The sequence below is a fragment of the Anser anser genome, assembly GCF_964211835.1.
Source record: "Anser anser genome assembly, chromosome: 4".
Classification (NCBI taxonomy): domain Eukaryota; kingdom Metazoa; phylum Chordata; class Aves; order Anseriformes; family Anatidae; genus Anser; species Anser anser.
This window is the reverse complement of record NC_139724.1, coordinates 77560493-77585189: the sequence shown is the minus strand read 5'-3', so window position 1 is coordinate 77585189 and position 24697 is coordinate 77560493. Positions and strand designations below refer to the sequence as shown.

Below are 24697 nucleotides of genomic sequence, written 5' to 3'. Positions count from 1 at the left end.
CACCCTGTGTCTCTGGCTGGGGACAGGCAGAAGGTTTTGGCAGACACTGGGTGTCCTGGAGCTCACCAGACCCTCGGGAGGGGATGGCTCTCTGAGCTGGGGCACCTTGGGCAGGCTGCTCAGGAGCATGTCTTGATAGGCTCCAAGTATCGCCAGGGATGGAGACTTCACAGCATCACTGGGCAACTTGGTTCAACACTTGTCCATCCTCCCCATAAAAAGCTTATTCATATGTTGAAGGGGAATTTCCTGTACCTGTGGATAGATCCCGACATTGGTGCAAAACCTCCACTATGGGGGCACCAAATCCCAGGACAGCGGTGTCACCCTGAGACCCCAAACCAGGAGGCCACAAGCCCTTCGAGAGGCGATGCAGATGGGCATGAAACAAAAGCTTTGGAGATTCAACTCTTTTTATTATGGAAGTCTATAAAATAGCCACATGGATTATTTTTTTTTTTTAAGATCACAAAATACACAACATTCATTTTAATATGCGACACATGATATTATATACATATTAAAAACCACATGACTGAAACACATGTTCACACGGCACCAATTTCATAACGAAAAACCCCACAAGTGCTTTTTCTTTTTTTTTAATATTAAAAACAACTGTGATAAAACATATTAATATTTTTCCAGACAATGTTTACAATAAAGAGAAAAAAAAATCATATTTTACTAAATAACAAATATTTAACAGCAAAAACTTTATACTAAATATCTATTTTGAATTATAACAAAAATAGTACTTATAATAGTTTATAAAGACAGACCAAAAAAATTTATGTATAAAATAATATTATAGCGAATTGGACTGTGCTAAGAAAAAAAAAATAACACAAACAATTCTGAGATTCAAAGTGCTTTATTCTGCAAACCCTCTGCAGCAACTTTTTTAGTCAAGTTATATTAGTTAGGAATGGTAAAACAAAAGCATGACTTACTTATGCCTAGATTAAATACTCACACACACAAACATTATATATACACATGATGTAAGCATATATATATAATGGATGTATGCTTCTGATATTACAGCTCTCCAATCAACCACTCATTCAAAAGCATGTTTGGTTTTTCACTTTGTAACGACATTGGAAGTTAAAATAACAATTTCGGCGAAGCCCTTCACTGACTGCCCGTAAGCACGAGCGGGACCAAACCCTTTCTGAGTCTCCCCAAGAGGTTTTGCTCACAGGAGCATGGCACGAAGCCACCAGCGAGCTTTGAGCAGACCTCTCGACCTTGTTGGCCATTCCCCTCACCAGTGTTCCCCTTTTTTCACCTCCTCTCTCCCCCAGTCACGGTTTTTGCCCCCGACAGGTCTCAGCTGGAAATGAGGGGCTCCTGGACAGCACCGAGCAGTGGGTCTCTGGTGGGTTTTCGCCCTGCGTCCTCCACCTCCTGCCCCATCCCCATGCCCTACCAATGTTTGTCGTCAGCCAAGATCGTGGATGGCCTCAGGCGCCACAGGCCTCTCCCCAGACACTTGCCTCCAGGAGACTCTCCTCTTCCCACTGCATTCAGGTTATGTTCTCCTTTGCTTCCCTTTGGGACTCGAATTTTGATTAAGCCCCTTTTACCTCTGGGAATGTTTTCTTTCCACCAGGGAAAAGGAAAATGCCTAAAATCTCACTGGTGCCTGAGCTAGTGGTGTTCCTCTCAACATTTCCAGGCTGGCAAACTAGCTGAGCCTCTGTTCCAGGGACGCGGTGCCAAGGTAGCACACAGCTCCGAGACCTCACTCTTGGGTTTGGCATGCTGCTTACCAACCAGAAAGCGAGCTCTGGATCTCAGCGGCATCCCTTGGAAGGCTGGGAGTTTTACTTCAGGTTAAATCCACCTGGAAATCAAGTCGTGCATCTTGGCTTGAGTGGGGACCATCCGCCGGGATGCTCCTGGGGGGGCTTCAGGCAGCTTGGCTGACGGCAATCTGACCTCGAGAGCTTCCCCTGGCTCACAGCCTGCCTCCCTCCCCACCGCCCCCACCAGACGGCAGCCTGGCAAAGGCAGCCACCGCCGTCGCTCGCTCCACACTTCCTTCAACCTTCCAGAGAGGCACCCACTCGTCAAAAGCACAACCTGCAAAGCAACCTGGTAAGCAACATCTGCCCCTTCGTCCTTCCTATTTCAGCCCCTCCAACTTATCTGGACACCTTTAAAGCAGAAAGCCAAGCTGCCCACCCAAGCATGAGGTCTTTTCCCACCGCGGTTAGGAGAGGTCCCTGCCATGGTCCTTGTCTCATCCTTTCCACCATGGAGGGCAGGAGCTGGGAGAGGAGCAGGGCTGTGTGAAGCAGGGATGAAATGCCTCGAATCCAAGAGGGATTTCCCAGCACTGGTCTGAACCAAATGCCAGCCAGAGCGCTCGAGGTGTCTTTGCTCTGCACCTACGCATGAGGCAACATCTGCTTTCAACACAACGCGCCCATCTCACACTCAACCTGGAAGCCTTTTGCATGCAAAAAAAAAAAAGAAAGAAAGAAAAAGAAAGAAAAAGAAAAAAAAAAGAATGAAATTAAAAAAAAAAAATACCAAATACCACCCAGCAAATGAAACTCAAGATACCTTGGTGGCCGCTTGCTTGTGCTGGAGCTGCTTTGGGCAGGGCCCCTCTCCCAGGTGGGCGGTGGGACGAGGCGGACAGCTTGCGAGGAGCCCACCTCTCACTCTCCTTGCTGCCGAGCTCTCGCATCACCAAACAAAACCCAGACACGAGACAAACCATGCGGACGTTGGCTTATTTATAGAGATCACCTTTAATGCAAATGCCTCCCGTGGAAGAGGGCGCACCTGAAAGGAGCAGCTCTGAGCAGGGCGGCTTTGCTGGGTGCCCCGCTGCTCGCAGGTTGGGGGAGCCGCACGCTTTGAAGGCCAGTGCCTGCACCCTGAGGGAGAGCAAAGGCACCAAAATGCCCCCAAATGGGTGCCTCTGCGTGGAGAAGGCAAGGGGGGGGGGAATGGGACGGGTGCCCACAGGCTGTGTAGCAGCAGCAGGAAACTCAATGAGAAAAAACAGAAGCCCCCCCCCCACCCCAGAGCCCATTTTGCAAAACGCAAAAACGCACTTGTCCAAGGCCTTGGAGAGACAGCTCGCCGTCTTCTCGGTCCCAGACAAGGCACCACAGGGTTTTTCGGTCCCGCAGCAGAGGCGAAACGGCAGCACCCCCCCCCCAACCTACCCAGGGGATGGGGTGGGAATGGGCATCGTTTGTCTGCCCCTCACCCAGGGAAGTCCCCAAAGCCCCAAAACAAAAAACACAACTGAACAAACAAACAAAAACAAAAACAAAAAACACTGTTATCACCAGCTAATTTAACACTGTTAAAAAAAAGCCCAACGGCCACCCAAGAGCCGCCCTGGGCTACCAGACCTCTGGTTGCCGGCTGATTTCCAAAGCCTTTCCCACAGTCGGGGCTTTGCAGCGCTCCTCCTCGCAGCAGAAGTGTTTTATAGATATTTATATATATATATTTATAATATTTAGATACTGTGTATGGTCAGACAGTCCCAGTTCTACTCAGGATTTGCGACTCTCCCTCTTTTCGAAGGAAGCGAGAGGCACGAAGCCACCCCAACCTTCTCCACGCCCGGAGCAGAACGGTTTTGGCAGCTTCACCGGTGGAGAAAGCAGTCCCGATCCGGAGTCTCCGCGAAGCGAGCGTCGTGGAGAAGCTTCTCAGTCCTCTCCCCTCCCCTCCTGTTCGTCCCCGTGTCCCCACCCCACCCCTCTGTCCCCAGCCGCCCGTCCCTCGCGGGCTCTACACCGTGGCCCCCAGCATAGCGTCTGTCCCCGTCAGGATCTCGTTCTGGTTGGAATCCAGTCCGAAGAATTTGACCTTGAGTCCGTCGACCGGGTGGACCACGGGCACCAGGGTGATTTTGGGGAAAGTCCTGGTGGCGAGCTCGAAGCGGCTGGTGCTGGCCAGCTCGATGGCCAGCGCCTTGAGGAAGAGCTTGGCCAGGTGTTTCCCCAGACAGGTCCGTACGCCCCCTCCGAAGGGGAGGTAGTGGAACCTGCCCTCCTTGTCTTCGCTGCGGCCCTGCCCGAAGCGGTCGGGGTCGAAGACGTCCACGTCCTTGAAGACGGGGGCGGTGTCGTGGGTGTCCCGGATGCTGTACATGACGCTCCAGCCCTTGGGGATTTGGAAACCCTGCAGGGAAGAGGGGAAGGGGAGAGAGAAAAGCAGAGCGTGTTAACCGTGCTGCAAGGAGGGAGAGAGGGGACAGCGCGAAGCAGCTTTGGTCCCCAGAGGAAACGCTTTTCACTGTTTTCTTTGGGGTTGCTAGATTCATAAAGAAAGCAAAGAGTGCAACGCAAAGTGCTAGGAGATGGGAATGCTGGATTAATCCCTGCCTCTATCCCAGCCCATCAGATGAGCCATTCCAATTTATTTGCTTTGTGGTCACTCGCAGCAGCCACCTACCAGGAACCTGGCAGTGCCTGACTGCCCCGTGAGCCGGGCAGCCTGGGGGAGCCGCACACCCTCCACCACTTCGCTCCCACCCTGCCACCCAACGCTCACGTCAGGGCCTGGGTGGTGTGAAACGGGGAGGATTTCTCATCCCCTGAGCACTTTAAAAGGCTTGTGACTCCAATCCTTCCATTAGCAGGATTTGCGGTGACAGCCAGGTCTCAAGCTTTTGTTGCGCTGGTAGGAAACTCCAGCCATCGCGGTGAGCAATGCGCCTGTCATCTGGCAGCCTGGAGGTGCCCTCTGCAGCAAACCTTTCCCTTGTCACACCCCAGCTCAGATTTTGGCGTCAAACATTGTCACGATTTGCTCTTTGAGGCGTCATGGCTGTCTCCTCTTTGACAGCCCGAGTGCATCTCTTCCCCACCAGGGGCCGGATCCCTGCGTCCTCCCGTGAATCCGCAGCACTTCCACCCACCACCACCAGCAGGATCTAATTTATCCTTCCCGGCTCTCATCAAAACCAGGCTTGAGCGAGCTCTGCACAAGGCACAGAGGGCTTTTGGGGGAGGTGACAGTGCAGCAGCACCCCGCCGCCAGAGCAGTACTCACATCCAGCTCGAAGGTTTGCAGCACCGTCCGGTAACCCCCCGAGATGGGGGTGAAGAGGCGAAGCACCTCCTTGATGACGCAGTCCAGGTAGTGCAGGCCGTTGATGTTGTCGAGCCGCAGGGAGCCCTCGCAGATGCAGCCGTTGTGGAGGATGCCCTTGCTGCGCAGCTCCTCCCGCAGCTTCTCCAGCACCCGCGGGTGTTTGAGGAGCTGCATGATCAGAGAGGTGCTGGCGCTGGCGGTGGTGGCGTAGGCGGCGAAGATGAGCTCCAGGGTGCCGTCCTGAAAGGCAGGAGGGAAGCTGGGGTGAGACGCAGAAGGGACAGACAGACGGACGGACTGAGAGCCATGGCTTGGCAGGAGCTAGGCACGGGGCCATAGCAGCCTGCCTTGGGGCACTTCTTTCCCCTCTGTCTCAAGGCGTGCAGCTCCAGGGGACAAAGAGACATTTCCCCCGTCTTGCCCTGTGCATGGGGATGTTCTGCTGCTGCTGACAGCAGGAGGAGGGCAGGATTGCTCCCACCACTGGAATATTCTCTCTGCCCTGCTCAGGTGACGCTGCAGCATTCCCCCTAACACCCCACAGCTCTCCAGCCCAACCTCACTGCGATGTCCCTCCTGGCGTGGGCACAGTCCTGCTCCCACTTTCACCTGCACTCAGGGGAAATGAGAAACCTCCCTTTTAAAAGGGAGACACAGGTGGCTAGTGTGAAAGGCTGGAAACACCACAGAGAGCTTTCTACAGAGCCTTAGAGGATGCAGTGACAGACAGGAGAAAAGCCCTCAGGGATGGGTCTTGATTAATCAAGTCATGCCATGAGCCTGCTGCAATTAATAACCTGCCAAGGGTTCATACACCCTGCAGAGGAGACACCTGAAAACTGCACAGGCAGAGGTGTGAGTCTGCTCAGGGCTGAAAGCTTCAGCAAGCTTGCACGGTCTTTTGGTATTCCCTGAAAATGCTTTTAAGCAAGGACCGAGTGTGATGAATACATCCCGAAGGAAAGCAACCGGCTTGTTGGCACTTTGCTCCGCCAGGCCAGGGTTCACCTGCAGCTCCAGCAACACACGGGGGACCCCCAGCTCTGAGCGACCACCTCAGGTGTGCCCCCAAGAAATCCGCCCTGCTCCAGCTCACGCTCTGCTGCGCAGGGAGCCCAAGCCCTGAGGACAAGGGGGTCGCGGGGAGGACCTTTACCTTCAGCTCCTGCATGGTGAGCTCCTTGCCGTGCTCTTTGCCGCTCTCTATCAGGATGTCCAGTGCGTCAGCATAGTCCTTGCCCTGTGTGTTCTGCAGTTTCTCCTGGATGGCTTTCTCCAGCCCTTTCTGCAGCGTCTCACGTGCCCGGATGCCCTGGGGAGCAGGAAACCATCAGATCACGTAGGGCACGGCACTGCAACCACCGTCCCCCTGCCCTGGGGCTGCCCAGCATCCCCAGGAGCTGGAGACGTGCTCAGGAAGACACAACTATGGAATCCAATTGCACTTGCAGGTGCTCAAAGAGAAGCATAAAAATGCTGGAGTCACTCCCCGGCCAGGAGGAGCAAGCCCCAGGTGTGCACGATTACAGGCGAGGGTAATCGGCACCTAGGTGCAAATGGTAGGTGGGATGTGGGAGCTCCAGTGCTGCACCAGTTCACAGGCCTCCCCCTCCCCCGGGATGTACAGCAGTCCCTGGGAAAACTGTCTCTCCGGGGAAAGCCAGTTCATCCAAAAGGATCCTCTTCCCGAGAGTGAAATGGGGCTCCCAAGCAATTTTATTGCTGGGCCTCACTAAAGCAGTAGGCATGGGAGCGCAGCCGCACTGAGCTAACCTGGGGCTGCCAATGTCTGGGCTCATTCGTGTGGTCAAATAACAGTAACAAAATTTGCAGTGATAGCCACAAAAATAATTAAAAAAAAAAAATCTATTACCAAAATTCCTGATGAAATACAGCTATTTTTTGTTACGTTTTCACTTTGCATCCTCCATAGAAGAACTGGAACAGTTCTTAGAATCAGAAGGGCTGATTCTGGCCCTCCAGACAGGCAGTGCATTGGTAGGAGAAGAGTCCCACAAATAAAATAGAAATAGAAATAGAAATAGAAATAGAAATAGAAATAGAAATAAAAATAAAAATAAAAATAAAAATAAAAATAAAAATAAAAATAAAAAAGCAAAGTGCTGTTGCAAGGAAAAATCACCCATTAAATCTGAGCAGATGCTGACTGTATTCTCCATTGCACTGAACCACGGAGCACACCGTGCTCTGAAAGCCTATGACCGTGCCTCCCTCTCTACTCCACCAAAATAGGACTTTTTAGCCCAAAATAGACCTGCTTCTTAGATATCAGAGTGTGAGAAGACATCCCACCAAGAGCATGCATAGAGGTAGGGATTAGCCTCCCTAACTCCAGATTGGTGTTACCGGCTGGTGGAAGCCTCAGCCCAGATCTCTTACCCTCCTGTAGCCACTGAAGGGCAGGTCCATGGGCAAGGAGAAGACGTTCTCCACAAACTGCTGGTAGACCTCGAAGAGGCGGCTGAGCTCCTCGTCGGGGATGCGGAAGCCCAGCAGGACGCGGATGGCCATGCGGAAGGTGAGCTTCTGGGTCTCGTGGTAGACGTTGATGGACTCGGGGTTGCTGCTCCAGGCCCGGAGGGTGTCTTTGATCACCAGCTGGATCTTGGGCAGATAGCTCTCCAGGGCCTCGTGGCTGAAGATTTTGGAGAAAACCTATGAAAGAGAGTGAGCAGAGATTTCTACGCAGCTCCAACATCTCCTGCTTTCTCTAACAACCCCCTTCTGCCCACCAAAATGAACATCACAAATCTCCTGCGCTGAGCAGAAGGCCTGTCATCATCCAGAATTCATCATCCAGAACGACCAGTTTCCAAAATCACTGCCAAAAAGGGCTGATGGAGAGCTCTCAGCTGACGGAGCCTCCCCAGGCCGACCCCACCACAGCCACCCCAGACAACTGGTGATATTGTAGTGCCCCCAAGCCCCTCTCCAGCAGCTAACTGGAGATGGGAGGAAACAAATCACCTTGTGCATGGCAGGGTGGATGGAGCCAGCTTTCCTGCGGCTCCATGTGTCCTGCATCCCACCTGCATTCATCCCACTAGCTGGGTGCTAATAACACAGCTCTTCCACGGGGCTTCTCTAATGTCTAATAGTCTGGTTGTGCACGAACACACACACAAGCTTTTCTCTCAGTGGGAAGCACTGGGAGTTTCTCTCTCTCCTAACAACCAACCTTTTTAAATATAGACAAAAAAAAAAAAAAAAAGTAAAATAATTAGTTCAAGGCCTTTAGGCTCTCTGAAAATCTGGCTGAACTCAGGCAGAGGTTCAAGTGCTATTGGGAAAAAGAGGCACACGCATGCAGACGCTGAGATCGCACACATCTCATTTCCTTGGGAAACCAGGCTAAAAGCCTGATGTCAGCAGACACTATTAATTTAAGTTCTGCAAGTAAACACTGCACAGGAGTGGGCCTCCCCAGGTCCCCGATGCTAACGGCTCCTTACTCCAATTTGGGACTGAGCCCGCGTGTTGCACGAGGAGCTCAGAAATGCCAGGAATGTCCCTTGGCCTCCCCCCGGCACAGCCCACAGCACGCACTTTCATTCGGCATCCCCGCCGCATCCCTCCCAGAGTGCACCGGAGGAAAAAGTGCTGTTTGTTTATTTTTTATTAACCTCCACACACGGCGGCATGCACACATGCACCGCCACATGCCAGGCCTCCGGGAAAATCAAATTAAAGCAAGCTCCCACGGAGGGAGCTGCAAGCCTCCACCGGAGGCTGGTTGCTTGAGGGGGTGCTGCAAAGTTATCAAAATGACAAGAAAAGGAGAGAAATCAAAGCCGTCCCCTCTTTTGACGAGTGCCGAATGCACCGGAGCTGTAAATGTGGGAATTTCCTCTGCAGTCAGCACTCAAAGGGAAAGGTAACATTTTCCTGGCGGCGACCCCTCACTGCTAATGCACATCGTTCACCGGGAGTTTGTTTGGTGAAATAACACCTCTGTCCCCTCGCTGGCCGGGCGGGAGGCCCGACAAAAGCTGCTTCATAACGCGCCGCATGCGGGCTGAGCCCCGAGTAAAACTCATCACACCACACACGGCAGGGCAGAGGTTGGCGTGGAAATCAGTGTGCAAGCAGGATGCTAGGAGGAGGGCTGGGAGAGAGGGAGAAGATGCACACAGACTGACAGATGTGCTCGCAGACAGACAGACAGCCCCAGATGTCTACAGAGAGCTGAGGAATGAATGAATGGAGCGGGAGAATGAATGAACGGCAGGGCTAGGGTGAGGGTGCGAGATGATGCGGCTGCTGCTCTCTGTGCCTCTCTGCACTTCACGGGCTACTTTTAAGCCCTGAAAGGACAGCGATGCTCGGGCAGACCAGCTCGGGTGTGTGCAACGGGGTGGGAAAGAAGCTGCTTGGAGAAGAAGAGGTTGCAGCCCTGCTTGGGGCCACCATCCTGATGGAGGTGGCACCTGGGGCTCCTGACCTGGGGCAAACCCCAGCCTCCCACATTGCTGCCCAACACCTCCCCCCATGAGGGATGAGGACCCCCCCCCCCGCTCCCCACACAAAGCCCAGCATCTACAGAAACACCTCTGGTCCTGCTGTGCAAAAAACAACCCCACAGTGCAGAGAACCAGCCCGGGGCTGGATCCACACCTTGCGGCCAAGCTGGACTCAGGAGGAGCGCACCCGTCCCAAGGAGGGATGCTCAGCAGAGGCACAAGGGAGAGAATGAGCCCCTGTGGAGGCCAACAGCCTGGAAATGGGGAGTGTTCTGCACTGGGGGGATCTGGTCTTTTTTTTTGCCCTTTTTTGAGCTGTCCTTTTGCTGTCGGGCTCCTCCAGCCTCATCCGGCTGCAAAGCTGGCGTCACGGGTCCCGGCCGCTCGCCGCCGCTGCGCTCCACGCCGCCTAATCCCAGATGTCAGCGGATCCTTCCCCAGCCAGACACAAGTCTGGATCCCCTTCCAGTCACCTCCAGTTCAACCCTGCATCTTTCCAGTTGATTAAAAAGGAGGAAAAGGCAGCCAACTTTCCCTGACAGACCTCGGCGCGTTTCTAGCCTAAAATCCCTGCGCCCTCTAGTGAAGCCCAGCCGAGGAGCATCGCTGCACAAAAAGTTTGATCCCGAGCAGCCCGGAGGCAAAAACAGCTCTAAGGGGATGCCCCTTACAGGGGGGGTCCGGTAGCAGCCATGGGGCAGCTGGCCAGGGCTTTGGGGGGACGCTGGGAAGAGCCTTCATCTCTCCACATTTTTGCCGTGTCCTAAAAAAAGCCAAATCTGGGGATTTGCTCTGTGCATCTCACACCCGCACGCGCTCGCCTACCCCCTGCCCGGGGAGACCCCCACCACCCAGTTGGAAACTTCCGAATCCGCCTCACAGTGGAAACAGGATATTTAAAGATTTATGGGTTTCCTAAAGGCAGAAAATTCCTTCCCGGTGTCTCAGCTCCGGGATCTCCCGCAGAGGTCCAGCTCTGCATGACAGTGAGCAGCCCCCAGTCCCGGATGGAGTGCACCCCAACCCCATCCTTAAACCTCACCAAAGAGGAGTGGACATTCAAGTAAAACACCTTCAGCTTCAACCCACAACATTTTTATGCTTAGAAAAAGCTTCATTTTGTAGCTGGGGTGAAGTGTAATTATCAGGGATGATGCTTTTCATCATTTTACCCCTCCTTGGTGCCAGATAAACTTCCCCCTTCAAGCGCAAGTTTCATCCCCTGCCTTTCACCACCACAATCTGTGGGTCCCCTGCTCTCCAGCACAGAAAGAGGGAGCGGAGATTTTCCTTCCCACCCTCCAGGAGAAGAAGCTGGGATCGGACACCCGTGCCTCATCCAGCTCGGAGCTGCTGGCCCAACAAAACGAAGGCACGATCAACGTGGAGACGTTTTCGCAAACCAATTTGGCACCAGCAGTATGTGTCAGGGAAGCATCCAAAGCAGTGTCCCAACCTGGAGACGTGCTATTGCCTCCTACATCTCAAAGTCCAGGCGGTGTTTGTCCCAGCCCTGCCCTGTCACCACCTTGTAAAGGATGTCTGCCTCCCCCTGCCAGGCGTGGAGCCCACTGCCGTGCTCCAGTGGGCTTGTAAACCAGGATATTTTTGGAGCGGGATGAGAACACTCATAGGCAAGAGGCTGTCCTGGTGCCGGGAGCATGAGAGAAGGGAAAATGCTGTAAAAGGGCTGTGGGACTGTGCCACTGTGCCAAGGTACTGCCAAGAGGAGAGGACCTCCGTGGGCCCCTGCCACTGCCCCAACACACTGCTGTTGGTGCAAGCTGGTCCCCTGGAAGGTGGAGCACCTCTGCCTGTGCTGGGGCTGAAATGAGGCCTCGTGGTATTTCCCTGTGCCGTGCTCTGCCGCCATCCTCCATCACGGGAGGAATCCAGGTCCCTTTAGAGGGAAAAGCCAGGAGTTTCTGCTCACCCAGAAAGGAGCAGCTCTGGACGCGCAGAGCAAAGTGCAGCATGGAGTGAAGTGGGAAGCGCGGGTGCTGCGGGGGAGCTGAGGGCAGCAATCCCTCCCCAGGAGAAACACAAGAGCCCCATGCACGCTGCCACCGGTCACCACCAGTGACCTGGCTGCAGGAGTGGGGCACGGAGCAGAGCAGGGGCAATTTCACCAGGCTTGGCCCAGCTGGAAAAAAAGTGGAGTAGAAGAGACTGCTTTGCAAAGGATAGTTTCAATGACATTCAACTGATTCACAAAAGAAAAAAAAAAAAAAACACTAAAAAGAAGACCAGAGAGATCATCTCAGCATCTTTAGGGCAAGTTATGATGATCGTGCACCTTTCAGGATTGCTCATAGCCTTAATTTTTACTTTTTTTCTTTTCTAAGTATTTGGGGTTGTGAGAAACTCTAGAATTTTATCTTCCTGTTCCAAATCAGACTAAAACCAAACAGCCCAAGCACCCCGGTTCCCTGTAGCACAAAACCTCCCTGTCCAAGCAGTTCAAAAAACACTTTGCTTGGCATGGGAGGCTTTGCTTTCCAACCCTTTAACAGGATAATGGATGGCAATGCAAAGGGGAGAGGAGGAAAGAAGCAGGACGCCCTATGTCTATCTCAGCACCCCATCTGCAAAACTGTCTCATCTCAAAAAAAAAAAAAATCCAGCACCAGCAAAATGCAACCTGTTATATTCAGCAATTTAGGTTGCTTGGCCCTCTCCGTGGGGTTACCCAAACACACTGTGGTTCTTCAGCACCTCTGTGCCTGCACCACCCCCAAAGTGCTGCTCCCCCCTTCCCTCCCATTTACTCATGGGGAACCAGTGCGTTGGGGGACTGCAAAATTCACCTTACATGTTGTCACTGCTCCTCAAGTGGGAAATCGAACAGAGGGAGGGAAAGAGAGAGAAGTTACCACATCAGTGGGTAGCTCAGCAAAGAAATGGGAGCTGTGTTCAGGAGAAGTGACCTTGGATTAGGAAGGGGGATCACCAGGCCAAGAAAAGGTCCAACGCTGCCCGTGGCTGGAGCTGGAGGGAAGGAGCAGCCCCCCAGCCCACAGGGCAGGTGATGGCATGGTCAGGGCAGCCATCCGCCAGCAGCAGATGGCTGGGAAGAGCTGGGATGGGCTGTGGACAACATGCTGCATCCCAGATCTGTGGCATGGAGGTGAGAGCTTACCCAGAGCTAAAGAAGAGGAGAGAAGCTCACTTGGCAGCAAGGGTGGTGCCCTGCACCAATGGAGGAGAGATATTAGGAGACAAGCCCTCTTTTTGGAGACTTTTCCTCGAGCATGGAAGGGGGAGCAAAGGGAAGGGATGCCCACATGATTAAGAAACCCACAGGTTCCCCTAGCAGCAAAGCTGGACTTGGCAAAGAAATCGCCTTTGAGAGCCCTTCCCAGAAGTGCTCAGACCTTGGTCCTGCCACGTGTTACATGGCAGAGCAAGGGGATGGGAGGGAAACGCCTGCCCCATGACACAGCTTGCTCCATCCCAAAGGGGAAATAAATACGCCTTTCCTGAGCATGCACTGTCTTGGCAGAAATGGAAGAAGACCTCGGAAAAGTGCTTCCACAGCAGCAGTAAAATCTCACCAGCTCTGCCACCGAACTCCTGAGGAAGGTCTTGCATCGGATGGGGATGGGCAAGCCTCGGATGGTGCAGAGGAGTTCCTGCTTGTGAAGATGTGAGCCCCTGCAGACTACCAGCGAGGCCCCCTCTGGCTTTAAACTAAGCCTGAAGAAGAGATGACAAAGCCTGAGGTGACCCAAAGCCACCAGGCACAATTAAGGAGAGGAAAGATGAAGAGCAAGGTGGCTGACAGATATGTTTGGTGGCACAAGTGCCACCTGGGAAGTAAAGAGGATTGTTAATCCGACACAAAGCCCTCTGACCCCAGAGGGATGAGCGGGACATTACAGACCCCAGCTGCCCGAGCTGCCTGGCCGGACAGACCGTGGCATGGCAGAAAACCAAAACTACTCAAAGACAGCACAGGATGGATCCTGAGCCTGAAAAGCTCTCCCCCATCTCCAGGACGCACTCCTGGCATCCCCCAGTGCTGCCCAGAGCAGCCCACGGAGGGATTTTGTCACCTCCGTGCCTCAGAGGACATCTCACAGCTCCTACCCCAGGGGATGTGGATGGTCAGAGCCCCACAAGGGGCTCAGCCCGCGGGGTAAGGGCAGCTCCCAGGCTGCCACCGCGCCCAGGCGCAGCTCAGCCCAAAGCAGGGCGCGAGCACGCGGGGCGTTTTGGGGTGGGCGGCGCTCTGAAAACCCAAAAACCTTGTATTTCAGCCAGGAGCACCTGTGCTTTGCTTTTTTTTTTTAATCCATCGGAATTACTCTGGATTTACACCGCCGTAGATGACAGCACTATTTGGTCTAAAGTCAATGAGCCAGCCTAGCCAGCAAATTCTTCCCCAAGACCGCGAGCAGGAGCCCTCCTACATCAATGGGAGCCTTTTTTTCTCCAGCTCCGGTGGCTTTTGCCTGTGGGTTAAAGCTCGCGGGGCAGCAGCCTGGGAAGGAGTAAAGGGGCCTGGTGCATGGCAGCTGGAGCCCAGCATGCCTGAGCTGACCCGATGCGATCCGGGGGGGCTCGGGTGGAAGGCGATGGCTCGTTCCCTACAATTCCTGCTGAGGAGGGTGGAAATGCCAAAAATATATATATATATATTAAATTCTCTGAGCAGCCTGGGTCGGGGTGTTTGGCAGCAGGGGAAGGTACGGTCCCACCGCCTCCCATCCCTCCTTCCTCCTCCCGCCCCTCTCCCCCCGTCTGCCTCCTTCCCTCCCTCCCCCCAGTCCTGCCCACAGCAGCTGGTTTATATTTGGTTGTAAATTTATGGCCCCTTTTGTGTTCTTAATCCTCTTGCAAACTATATTAAAGCCTCAGACCTTTCTACTTGGTGCTAATAAGCTCAACACTTGTATGCCTCCGAGGCAGAACATTAATTGTGGTGTGTTAATGAATGATGTAGTTTTGGACAGTGAGACAAAACAGGCCGTTTCTCTGCACCACTGTCTGCTTCCTCCTCGAGTCTCCGGGTCTAGGATGTCTACCCAGCCCACGGACTGCTTTTATTTTATTCTTTCTTTTCCTTTTTTTAAGCCAGCTGTGCCTATTTTGGGATTACTATGCTGGAACAGAGCACGGGCCCTGCAAGTCCAGTGCTCTCTTGCCAGGGCTGAATGCTTCCGAGGAAAGTCACTGTCCCACCTTTCCCTGCACCAGAGCACGCTGGCACCGCTTATCCCACACCAAGAAACTCCTTCCTGGCCCCGGGTACTGCTTGGTTCAGACCCGAAAGCTCAGGGTGATGCATCCTGGCCTTTTCCAGCTCCCATTCCCCTCTGTACACAGACACCGGGCTCCCTCGTGGGCAGCAGCACGGCAGCACCTCGCTCTCTGTTTGCTGAAATTCAGCTTCCCACTGCCCTTAAATCCCGTAACGCCAGAGCCCACGCTGTCCCTGCACAGGTTTGCTTTGCCTTCGTTACAGGTCGCATTGGCCCAGGAGGTCGACACTTCCAAAACACACACGGGGCAAATCCGGAGCGACTGCACTGATTTTGCTGGGGTTTCACGGGTATAAATGGGAACCGAGGGGGTGAAAAAGACAAATCTAGGGAGGGACGTGAAATGGACTCAGCGTGAGCAGCTGGACAGGGACAGGGTCCCATCCCCGTCCATACAGCAGAGGTGGCATGGCTGTGCCTCCGAAATGAGAGCAGGATGTGGAGAGCCCCGAGACAGGCGCTGTCCCAGGACCCCTCCCCGATGAGTTCCTGTAGGAGAGCAGGAGCCTCCCTCCCTCGGGACACAAAACGTGTCCGACCTGTCCAACCCTCGGGGATGATGTGTCCTTCACCCCATGCAGAGGGATGGGGTTCTGCCACCGCAAAGCCAAGGCAAAGCCACGGCCATGCTCGGCCAGGCAGGAGAGCAACGCGCTGCTCCTGCCAGTCACCACCAAAAGTGACCTGGGAACAAAAAGGCCGGGACAAAGGAATGAGCTCCCTCCAGTGTGGCATGGGCAGCCCAGATCCTTCTCCAACCTCGACATGAGCTCTGTGATCCCCTGGCAGTAACAACCTCGCAGTAGGCGTCTATCTCAGGAGGCTGAGGAGTTTGGGGTTGCTTTTGTTTATTGCTTGTAAAGTGCTCTCATCCGACAGCTTCATCTGGGGCCAGGACAGAGCCAGCACTAATGACGTCTGCAGCAGCACGATGCCCCCGAGGCACACAAGCCCTGCCTCCCACCCCACAAGCTGTCACAGCCCTGGGCAAAGCTGACTTTGTACCTGAGACCTCTTCTCCAACAAAGCTTGGAGAGGCCCCAAAGGAAAATTTCTCCAATTTGTACAAACTTCAATGGCTTCCTGCAGGGGAGCTTTAATAAATAGGGGATGGGAAAGCAGAGCTGCCGTAGGGATTGTTTTCTTAATGTGGCCTTGTTCCTCCTAAGCACCTTTCAGGAGAACAACTCAGAGCCCTCTATCGACACCTCTGGGATTAAAGCCTCTGATAGCCAGGGATGGAGAAGGATATTCACCCACTTTATGCAGGGGAATGTTGAATCCTCATAAGATCATGAAGAGAAGTTCGGAGAGTGAAACAGCAAACCTGAGAGAAGAGCTCCAGAGACCGAGCTGTCCACCCCAGCCCTGATCCCATCACCATCATGGGCAACTACTGCAGACCCACCAGCAACAGCTGCAACTTGCTGGTGCTAAAATCACAGAGAAGAGCTAAAATCTTGTGGAAACCTCTGCAACACACGGCCAGCAGAGCAGCTGATTTCTGCGGCAAGCTACTAGAAATACCACGCAAGAACATGCTGGGCTTAAAGCTCTTGCTAGAGCTTGTCTGCTGTCTGAGTGGCAACCTGTCCCACCAAGAGGAGACCACAGCTTGATTGCCAGGAACAATGAATGAGCATTTTCCAGTGCTGGTGTAAATAAGCGCAGCTCCACTGGCGTATAGGAAGGTGATGGGGACTCATTTCAGGTGGTGACCATGCAGCGGTTGGTGGGACAAGAGCTAGAGATGACCCCAGTGCTTTGGGTCGCAGAAGAGGGTGAGCACATGGAGTTTCACGCTCCTTTTCCTCCTGCCAGCTGGCACCCAATGCCACAGCCAGCCTCAAGGGAGATGATACCTCATGGCAACTTCTGGCAGGACCAGAGAATGAGAAAGTAATTTAAGAGTGAGCAAAGAGTCGAGCTGAGAGAGGCGGGGAGGGAAGGGAGTGTGAGAGGTGGATGGATCTGCTGCTCCAGAAAGACCCACGAGGTTTAAACCGAGTTATCAACAACCCCACAGGTTTCCCAGGAGCTACTGCTGCTCTTCTTCGTGGAGCTCTCAGGCTGCTCTGAATCTTTTAACGTTTTCTATTAATACTAGCACCCTTGCTGAGAAAGTTGGTGATATCTGTGAAAAATGCCATCTTCTGCCAACGTTTTTTTTGCTTGGCTTCCCAGCAGGGAGGTACAGAGCAGGTACCTAAGAGGCAAACTTCTACGTGGAAGGAGCAAGCTTAAATCTCAGTCTAGTGCTTCCTCCTCGTGTATCTCACGGTCAGGATGGGGAGAGTTAAAATTCAATGCCATTTAACAGCAACAAAAGCCCAGGGCTAACAAACGCAAAAGGCACCGCTAATTTCTGCCCGTAGAAGGCACCTGGCCTGGAAAAACCTTTAATCTGGTCATCGCAATCTCGCCGGGAACGGCATGATCTATTGCTTCACATCAGAAGCAGGTTCACCTTATCTCCGCGTGCGCAACTCGCCCAGCCCAGGGCGAGGGATGCTTTGCACAAAGGAAAGGGAGATTCCAGCCGCCGGGCTCCGTGAGCACCCATGGGTGCGTGACGCACAGGATGCTCAGCCCCGCGAGGACAGTAATTAAAAGACCGAGTGAAGGAATCAGAATAATCTGCCGTATTCAAAGGAAAGTGAACCAGCCAGCTGAGCCCATCATACCCAAACCCACGCTGATGAAACAGAAAGCTTAAAGTCTGCTTAGCCCCGCAGCATCCCCAGCCCTGCTAATCTTGCTCTCTGCTACACCAGAGCCCAGAGCAGGGTGAGGGGTGTGGGCAGAAGCACTTGTGGTCCATAAACATCTGAGGCCATGGCTCGGTTGCACAGGGGTGGCGTCAGAGCCTTGATCCAACAGCAGGGCATCCCGGGACAGAGGGCTCTACCTGTTCTCAGGAGGCTTTAGCCATCCCTGAGGCAGGAATTAGGATCTTGGCCAGCTTGGGATCATACGCAATGCTAAAAATTGGGAAGGCAAAAGAGTTTTGAGGAGGAGAATGGAGACCCGGACCAGCCTTGGGCTCAAAAATACAGGGAATATTTGGGTCTGGGATTCACAGCCTAGCATATAAGTGAGACAGGCAGGTACTGAGGGAGAGAGGCTGTCCCCTCGCTACACCGCTGGTATTGCTCCTTTCTGGTGCCAGCGCTCCCCAGCTGAGCTGTGGTACAAATTATGAGTCCATCAGGATACCACAGAGGTCAGGCCTCCCTTTTCCATGACCTCGTTCCCATAACCCACGCTCTCCTCTCCTCCCCCCAGCATCTTCTCCTGAGGTTTGGATTCTGCGGTTTCTATTGAGGACATCTCAACCAAAGGCCTGAGCTACCCACTCTTCAGCAGAGAAAAACTGTTTTGCCAAACAAGATAAGCAAGGAAGCAGCAGAGGAGAGCGGAGGCACCTTCACATCGCCAGCTGCTGCCACTTAACCCTCTCATAATAGCAAACAAACGGGAGCCAGAGCTGCAGCTTCACCGCTGCCTTCCCCTGCTGCCGGCGGAAAACCATCCCTGTCCCTGCACCTCTCCTTCCCCTGGACATGCTCTGTGATGGGACAGCCCCACGCACAACCTTTCACGGCAGGGATGGAAAATATTTTTCCCTCCTTAAGACAAAAAGGAGCAGCCCAAGCAGCCGGCGGTGCAATTGCAGGCACCGAGCTCGCCCCGATCCCGGGCAGGGACCAAACAGCGGGGTCCCGGTGGCATTTTGTTAAGAAATGTGAGTCGTGGGAGTCAGGCCGAGGTGGTCTTCTCATCCTAACCCCAAGAGGAAAGAGAAGCGATGGGGTTCGGTAAGGATTTCAGAGAAATGCATGCGCCAGGATAGGGAACCCTGCTGGAGCATGGAGAGGAGAGCGGAGTCTGCCTCGGGACAAGGGCTGGGGCAGCCCCTTGGTGCTGGGCACCTCAACCACCCCCACCTGGGGGCAAAGCTTTTGGGGAGCAAGGAGAAGTTTTCCCTTCACCGTCCCCCAAATTAACCCCTCGCCCCGACCCAGCAGGGCAAGAGCCTCTCCCGTCGAGGCAGGGATGTGAAAGCCATCGCCCATGCCACCATCACCCGTGCCACCACGCCAGCACGCCCTGCCTGTCACCTCTGCCACCGCCTTTGCCTGCGGGAGTTTTGCCTGGGGGGGGGGGCCCTGAGGTCGATCCCCGACACCCGAGGACGCTCACTGCCCCCTGAGAGCAGGCTGCCCCCACTGCTGGCCTGCTTTGGGGTGCGTGCCGAGGGTCTGGCAGCGGGACCACCGCGGGGGGGAGCCGAGGTGAGGGGTTGGGACTGCCCCCCCCAACCAGCCCTGAACCCCCCCTTCACCGGGGGACCCCCATCAGCACCCCAAATTCTCTGAAGTCCTGCGAACGCTGAGTGTCACAAAAACCCTACAGCAAGCAGGACCCCAGTGGGGGCTCCCCACAGCCCCCTCTGGCGCAGCCTGGAGCTGGGGGGGCCGCACTGCATCGCCCCCTCTCCCCCCCAACACCGCCCCCCGCCTTCCTGCATCTCCCTTTTAAGAGCTCTGCGGGGCCGCTCCCGGCCTCCAGCCCACGGCAGCCCCCGCCACGCGTGTCCCCATCCACGGGTGGGCAGCGGGGGGGGGGGGGGCAGAGACAGCCCTCGGGAACGCCCCGTGTGCCCCCCCCCGGCTCCCTCCCGCTCTCTGATCGCCCTTTTAAATTCCTCAAAGGCTCCGAGCAGGGACACGGGGGGGGGGGGCGCCCACGCGGGACCGCCCACGAGGGGGGGGGTCTGGGAGGGGGCGTAGAGGGAGGGCAAGCATGGGAGGGAGAGGAGGAGGGGAAGGGAGGGAAAGGGAGGGGAAAAAGGTGTGGGGGGGGGTCCCCCCGCTCCCCGCGCCCCCACCCACGCGCGGCGCGCCCGGTCTCGCGTGGGCTCCTCACCTTCCTCTTGTGCCGGTGGATGTCGCCGATGGAGTTGGCGACGGTGTTGGGCCCCAGCAGCATGCGGGTGCTGCGCGGCCACTCGGTGCTCACCAGGTGGTGCTCCCCCATCAGGATCTTCCGCACGTTCTCCGCGCCCGTCACCCGCACCAGCGGCCGCCCCAGCAAGTGCGTCTTGAACACGTTCCCGTACTTCTCCCGCCGCGAGGACTGGAAGCAGGAGCCCTGCGGGGGGGGGAGCACGGGGGGGGGGGGGGGGTCCCGAGAGGCCGGTGTCACCGCACGGCCCCCCCCAACCCCACGCGTGGGGATCCCCCCTCCCACTCCGCGTCCCCGCATCCCCCCGCGAGCAGCATCGCTCCCGGAGCAGCTCCGCGGGGATTTCGGATTTTTTCCCCCCCCCCCTCCCTCCCCGTTTTTTGGAAGCGGGCACCCGGCGAGCAGCCTGGGGAAGAGGCGAGGAGGGGGGAGCTGTGCCTGTGGGTCTGGGGGGGCCGAAATGCGGGGGTCCCACCCGCGCACAGCCCCGCTGCCTCCGACGGGGCGCCCGGCGCTGCCCGCTCCTCCCGCCGGGGCCCTCCGCCCCCCGTCCGCCTCCCTTTTTCTACCTCCCCCGGCGCTTTTAAAACACTTTTTTTTTTTTTTCCCTCATTTTTTTCCCCTCTCTTTTTTTTTTCCCTCTCTTTTTTTTTTTCCCTCCTTTTTTTTTTTCCTCTTTTTTTTTTTTTTTTTTTTCCCCCTCGCTCAGACCGAATTTACTCGAAAGGCTGCGATTCGCCTAAGTAAATCTGCAGATTTCGGGCGGCTTTAATAACTTTCCCACATGCTCCGGGGGAGGCTTTTGTCGGCGAGGAGCCGGGCGGAGCGGCGGGGCGGGGGGGGGGACACGAGCCGGGTCCCCCCCAAACCCCGACCCGCCGGGAGAAGCGCTGCGAGCGATCGCGGGTTGCGAGTGCGTGTGTTTATTTTGAAACAAAAGCGCGGTTGTGAATTTCAGATGTTCAGGTGACCCTGTTTCTTGATCTGCGTAAATATAATTAAAGTCCTTTTTGTGGCATTAATAAAGAGTTATTTGTACACCATTTCCAGGGCAGCACAAAGAGGACCTTTATGTGGGAGAAGTTTCGAATGGAGTCCAATTTATACAAAATTCTGTATTTTTAGCCCTGGACTCTGTTTGGATGGAGCCTGTGGAAAAGCGAGAACCCTTTTCTGGTCCCCCTGTAAAAATCTGATAAATTTCTTTAAAAAATAAAGCCCTATTGAGAGCGCGCGGTTAACCCCTTCGGCGCCGCGGCCGGGGAGGGGGGACCGCTCGGGGTGCGGGGGCTCGCACCTCGGGGCTTCCCCCAGCGCCGAGCCGAGCCGAGCCGAGCCGGGCCGGGCCGGGCCGGGCCAGCCGCAGCCGCGCAGCCGGTCCTGGGCAGCGCTGCCCGGAGGAGCCGTGCCGGGGCCGTGCCGTCAATGAAACGCGACCTCGGGCGGCGGGAGCATCCCGGCGGAGGCTCCGCTCGCCGGTTTGTTTGGCTCGGGGTGGGAAAGGCTCGGGCTAATTGTCCTCGGGGCTTCCCTCCCGGGAGGCTGCGAGCGGCGGGGTGCCCCCAGCCCGGCCCGCGGCTCCCCCCGAGCGGGGCACCCCCGGCGGCCGCCAGCCTCCTCTCCTCCTCCTCCTCCTCCTTCTCTCTCTCTCTCTTTTTTTTTTTTCCTTTTTTTTTTTTTGGCAGCCACCCTTCCTCAACGCGGTCCGAGGGGATCCCGCTCCGCCCGCCGCTGCTGCTCAGCACTTAGCGAGGTTAATCCCGGGTTAAGCTCCCGATTACCTCCGTGGGCTTCCCCCGGCACCGGACCCGAGCCGGGCGGGTCGGGGACACGGCCGGGAGCAGCTCCCGGGGCCGCGGAGCGGGCAGCGAGGGGGGGGGGGGGGCGAGACCCGGGGACCCCCGCACGGTGCCCGCAGCCCCCCGGGGCAGCCAAATCCCCGCGTGCCGCCCCCGGGGGTTGGCTGATTTCGGTTTTTCATTTTGCTTGGATTCGGGTTGTGGGGGAAGAAAAAGGCTTTTTTGGCAGCGCGGGGGAGACCCCCGAGCCTCCCCCCCGCCGCCTCCCCGGCACCGCGCAGCCCCCGCCGGGGGAACCCCGGCGCGCCCCGGGCCGGGCAGCGCAGCGCGGAGCCCCGGGCGAGCCGAACCGAGCCGAGCCGAGCCGAGCCGGGCTCCCTCGGTCCCCCCCGGCCCCATCTGCCTCCCCAGCTCGCCGGGAGCCCGCCTGATGCAATCGCAGCCCGTGCAAAAGGAAAGAAAAAGGGAGGGAAAAAAAAAAAAAGAGAGGAAAAAAAAAAAAAAAAAAGCAGCCGGTCCCAGCCCACCTTCCAGGGAGGGAAGGGAATCCTCCTTACCTGCAGGAGCCAGTGGAAGGTTTCTCCGATTAAAGGGAATCCCATAGAGCCTTTAGGGATTGGTAGCTTGCAGGTTTTGTCGCGGGTGGCAGCCCAGCGGAGCTGCCACAGCTGTTGGGACACGGCCAGCAGCAAAGTCAGTGACACCAAGCACGCCGCGAGGGTAGCCAGTGCCGAGACGAGATCAAAACTTTCAAAAAGCATATTTGGAAGAAGGAGGAGGAGGAGGGTGGGGAGAGAAACAGCCCCTTGACAGGCACCACACTCGCACCCACACACACGCACGCACGGAAAGAGGGCGATTGCGGAGCGCACACTGACCCTGCCTGGGGGGTCCTGGGGCGGGGGGGCCGCGCTCGCCCCCCTCTCCGCCGGCAGGTTAGAAAAACAGCAGGAAAAAAGGAGGGGAAAAAAAAAAAAAAAAAAGGGCAAGGAAAAATTGAAAAGGGGCAAAAAAAAGGAGTTTCTCCTCTGTCCCTCTCTGAAAACTTTGTTCTTGTTTGGAATAAACTTGACAGAGTGACACAGGCGAAAAAAAAAAAAAGAAAGAAAAAAAAAAAGAAAAACACACCAACAACACTAAAAGAGAGGAAAAAGGAAAAAAAGCAACAGGAGAGCCCCCAAAAGAGGGGCGTGGGGGCCCTGAGTAGCCAAAAACGCGAGAAAAAATAAAAAATAAAAAGGAAAACCCCGGAGTGAAAAAAAAAAAGACCCCCAAAAAGTCCAAATGCAGATGCTCTGGCTCTCGCTCGCTTTCAAGGCAAGCCACACACACCAGAAGGAGAAAAAAAAAATGAAAGGAAAAAAAAAAAAAGGAGCGAGATTTTTAAAAATACTAAAAAAAAAAAATCTTAAAATAAGTCAGCAAAGACCTGGAGAGATGGAAGAATTAAATAGCTCTATATATGTATCTATACACACGGAGCGAGACAGATCGGTTTATATCTCTATCTCCCTCCACATAAATATATCTCCATAAATATATATATAAATATATATATATATATATATATATATATACGCCGGTTATTTGTTAGCCCCAGACTTTTCACAAGACTCCTGTAAAGAGGAGGCAGGGCTGCCTCGGTATAGCCCCTCGCGATGTGAGTTCGGGTAACAGAAAGTCAATGTGTGTTTATATAGAGGCGGGGAAGCCGGGCTGGGCTCGCCGCCAGCCCCGGCTGCTCCCCCGCACACCCACCCTCACTTCAGAGGGCTCCGGGGGAGGCGGGCCGAGCCGGGCGGACGCGGCGCTGGAGCGTGCGAGCCCTGGCCCGCCGCCCGCCGCACGGTCACGCCGCGCTCCTCGGCCTCCTCCTCCTCCTCCTCCTCCTCCTCCTCCTCCTCCTCCTCCTCCTCCTGCAGCCGCCGCCGCCGTCCGCACCTTCGGCCTGCGGAGAGACAAGCGCGGCTCAGCCCGGCGCCCCCCCACCCCAATGATTTGTGTGTCCCCCCCCAGATGCTTAACCACTCCTCGCGAGCCCCTCGCCCCAAGGTTTACCCCCCAAGATTTGCACCCCCCCCCCCGGTTAAGGACTCCCTCCCTGCAATCCCCCCAACCCCAAGATTTACCCCCCAAGATTCACCCCCCCCCGGTTAAGGACTCCCTCCCTGCAATCCCCCCAACCCCAAAATTTACCCCCCCAAGATTCACCCCCCACACACACTTAACGAGTCCCTCCTTGCAACCCCCTCACCCCAAGATTTATCCCACCCCAAGATTTACCCCCCAAGGTTTGCCCCCCCCCCCCAGTTAATGAGTATCTCCCTGCAATCCCCCCAACCCCAAGATTTATCCCCCAGGATTTGCCCCCCCCCCCCCCATTTAATGAGTTCCTTGCAACCCCCTTACCCCAAGATTTATCCCATCCCAAGATTTACCCCCCAAGATTTGCCCCCCCCATAATGAATCCCTCCCTGCAATCTCCCCACCTCCAGATTTACCCCCCAAGATTTGCCCCCTCACCCCAAGATTTACCCCTCTACTTAATGAGTCCCTCCTTACAACCCCCTGCCCCAAGAATTACCCCCACCCACAGTTTTCCCCTTAGGGTGACTCGCACCCCTCTTGCCATGTCACCCCAACGCCCGAGCCCCGGGTTCCCCCCCCTTCCCCACACCACTGTTAGCCCCAAATATTTCTCCCACACAACACCCCCCCCCCGGTGTAAACCCCTAATGGCTTCCCCTTGCAAGGATCCCCCCTCCCAAGTCTTACCCCCTCCAAGGATTTCCCCCTTCCAACGATCCCCCCAGAGCTCAACCCTTTACGATCCCTCCCTGCAGCAATGTCCCCCCCTCAAGAACTACCCCCCCCCCCCGTGACTTCCCCCTGGCAGTGATGCCCCCCAGGATTTATCCCCAATAATTTTCCCTTTTCAGTTATTCACCCCCACACTGATTTGCCCCAGGCAATGACCCCCCCCCCCAATACCCCTTCCTTTTCTGAGACACTCTGCCCTCTCCCACGGCTGGCTCCTTGCAGCGGTTTGCCCCCCCATAGTAATCCCCCCCCCGCAGTTCCCTGCCCGCTGAGCTGCCCCCATCCC

General features: G+C 55.5%; 1 protein-coding gene across 1 annotated transcript; it reads right to left on the bottom strand.

Moving 5' to 3' along the window:
- Nucleotides 1-395: 395 nt before the first annotated feature.
- CYP26B1 (cytochrome P450 family 26 subfamily B member 1) lies at nt 396-23325 on the bottom strand. The gene is made up of 6 exons (XM_083834142.1): nt 22149-23325; nt 19754-19978; nt 7480-7755; nt 6236-6391; nt 5038-5319; nt 396-4164 (listed from the first exon to the last, which is right to left on the bottom strand). Exons 1-6 carry the CDS (start codon nt 22350-22352, stop codon nt 3772-3774), a joined length of 1536 nt encoding a protein of 511 aa, XP_083690268.1. The 5' UTR covers nt 22353-23325; the 3' UTR covers nt 396-3771.
- Nucleotides 23326-24697: the final 1372 nt, after the last annotated feature.

What these genes read in the sequence shown, in the direction of transcription:
- CYP26B1 (XM_083834142.1), bottom strand. Translation starts at nt 22,352, where the DNA reads ATGCTTTTTGAAAGTTTTGATCTCGTCTCGGCACTGGCTACCCTCGCG. An exon ending in CCTTCCACTGGCTCCTGCAG is followed by an intron (nt 19,979 to 22,148) that starts GTAAGGAGGATT and finishes CCCCCCCCGCAG; the next exon opens with GGCTCCTGCTTCCAGTCCTC. An exon ending in TGCAAACCTTCGAGCTGGAT is followed by an intron (nt 4,165 to 5,037) that starts GTGAGTACTGCT and finishes TCTTCCCTGCAG; the next exon opens with GGTTTCCAAATCCCCAAGGG.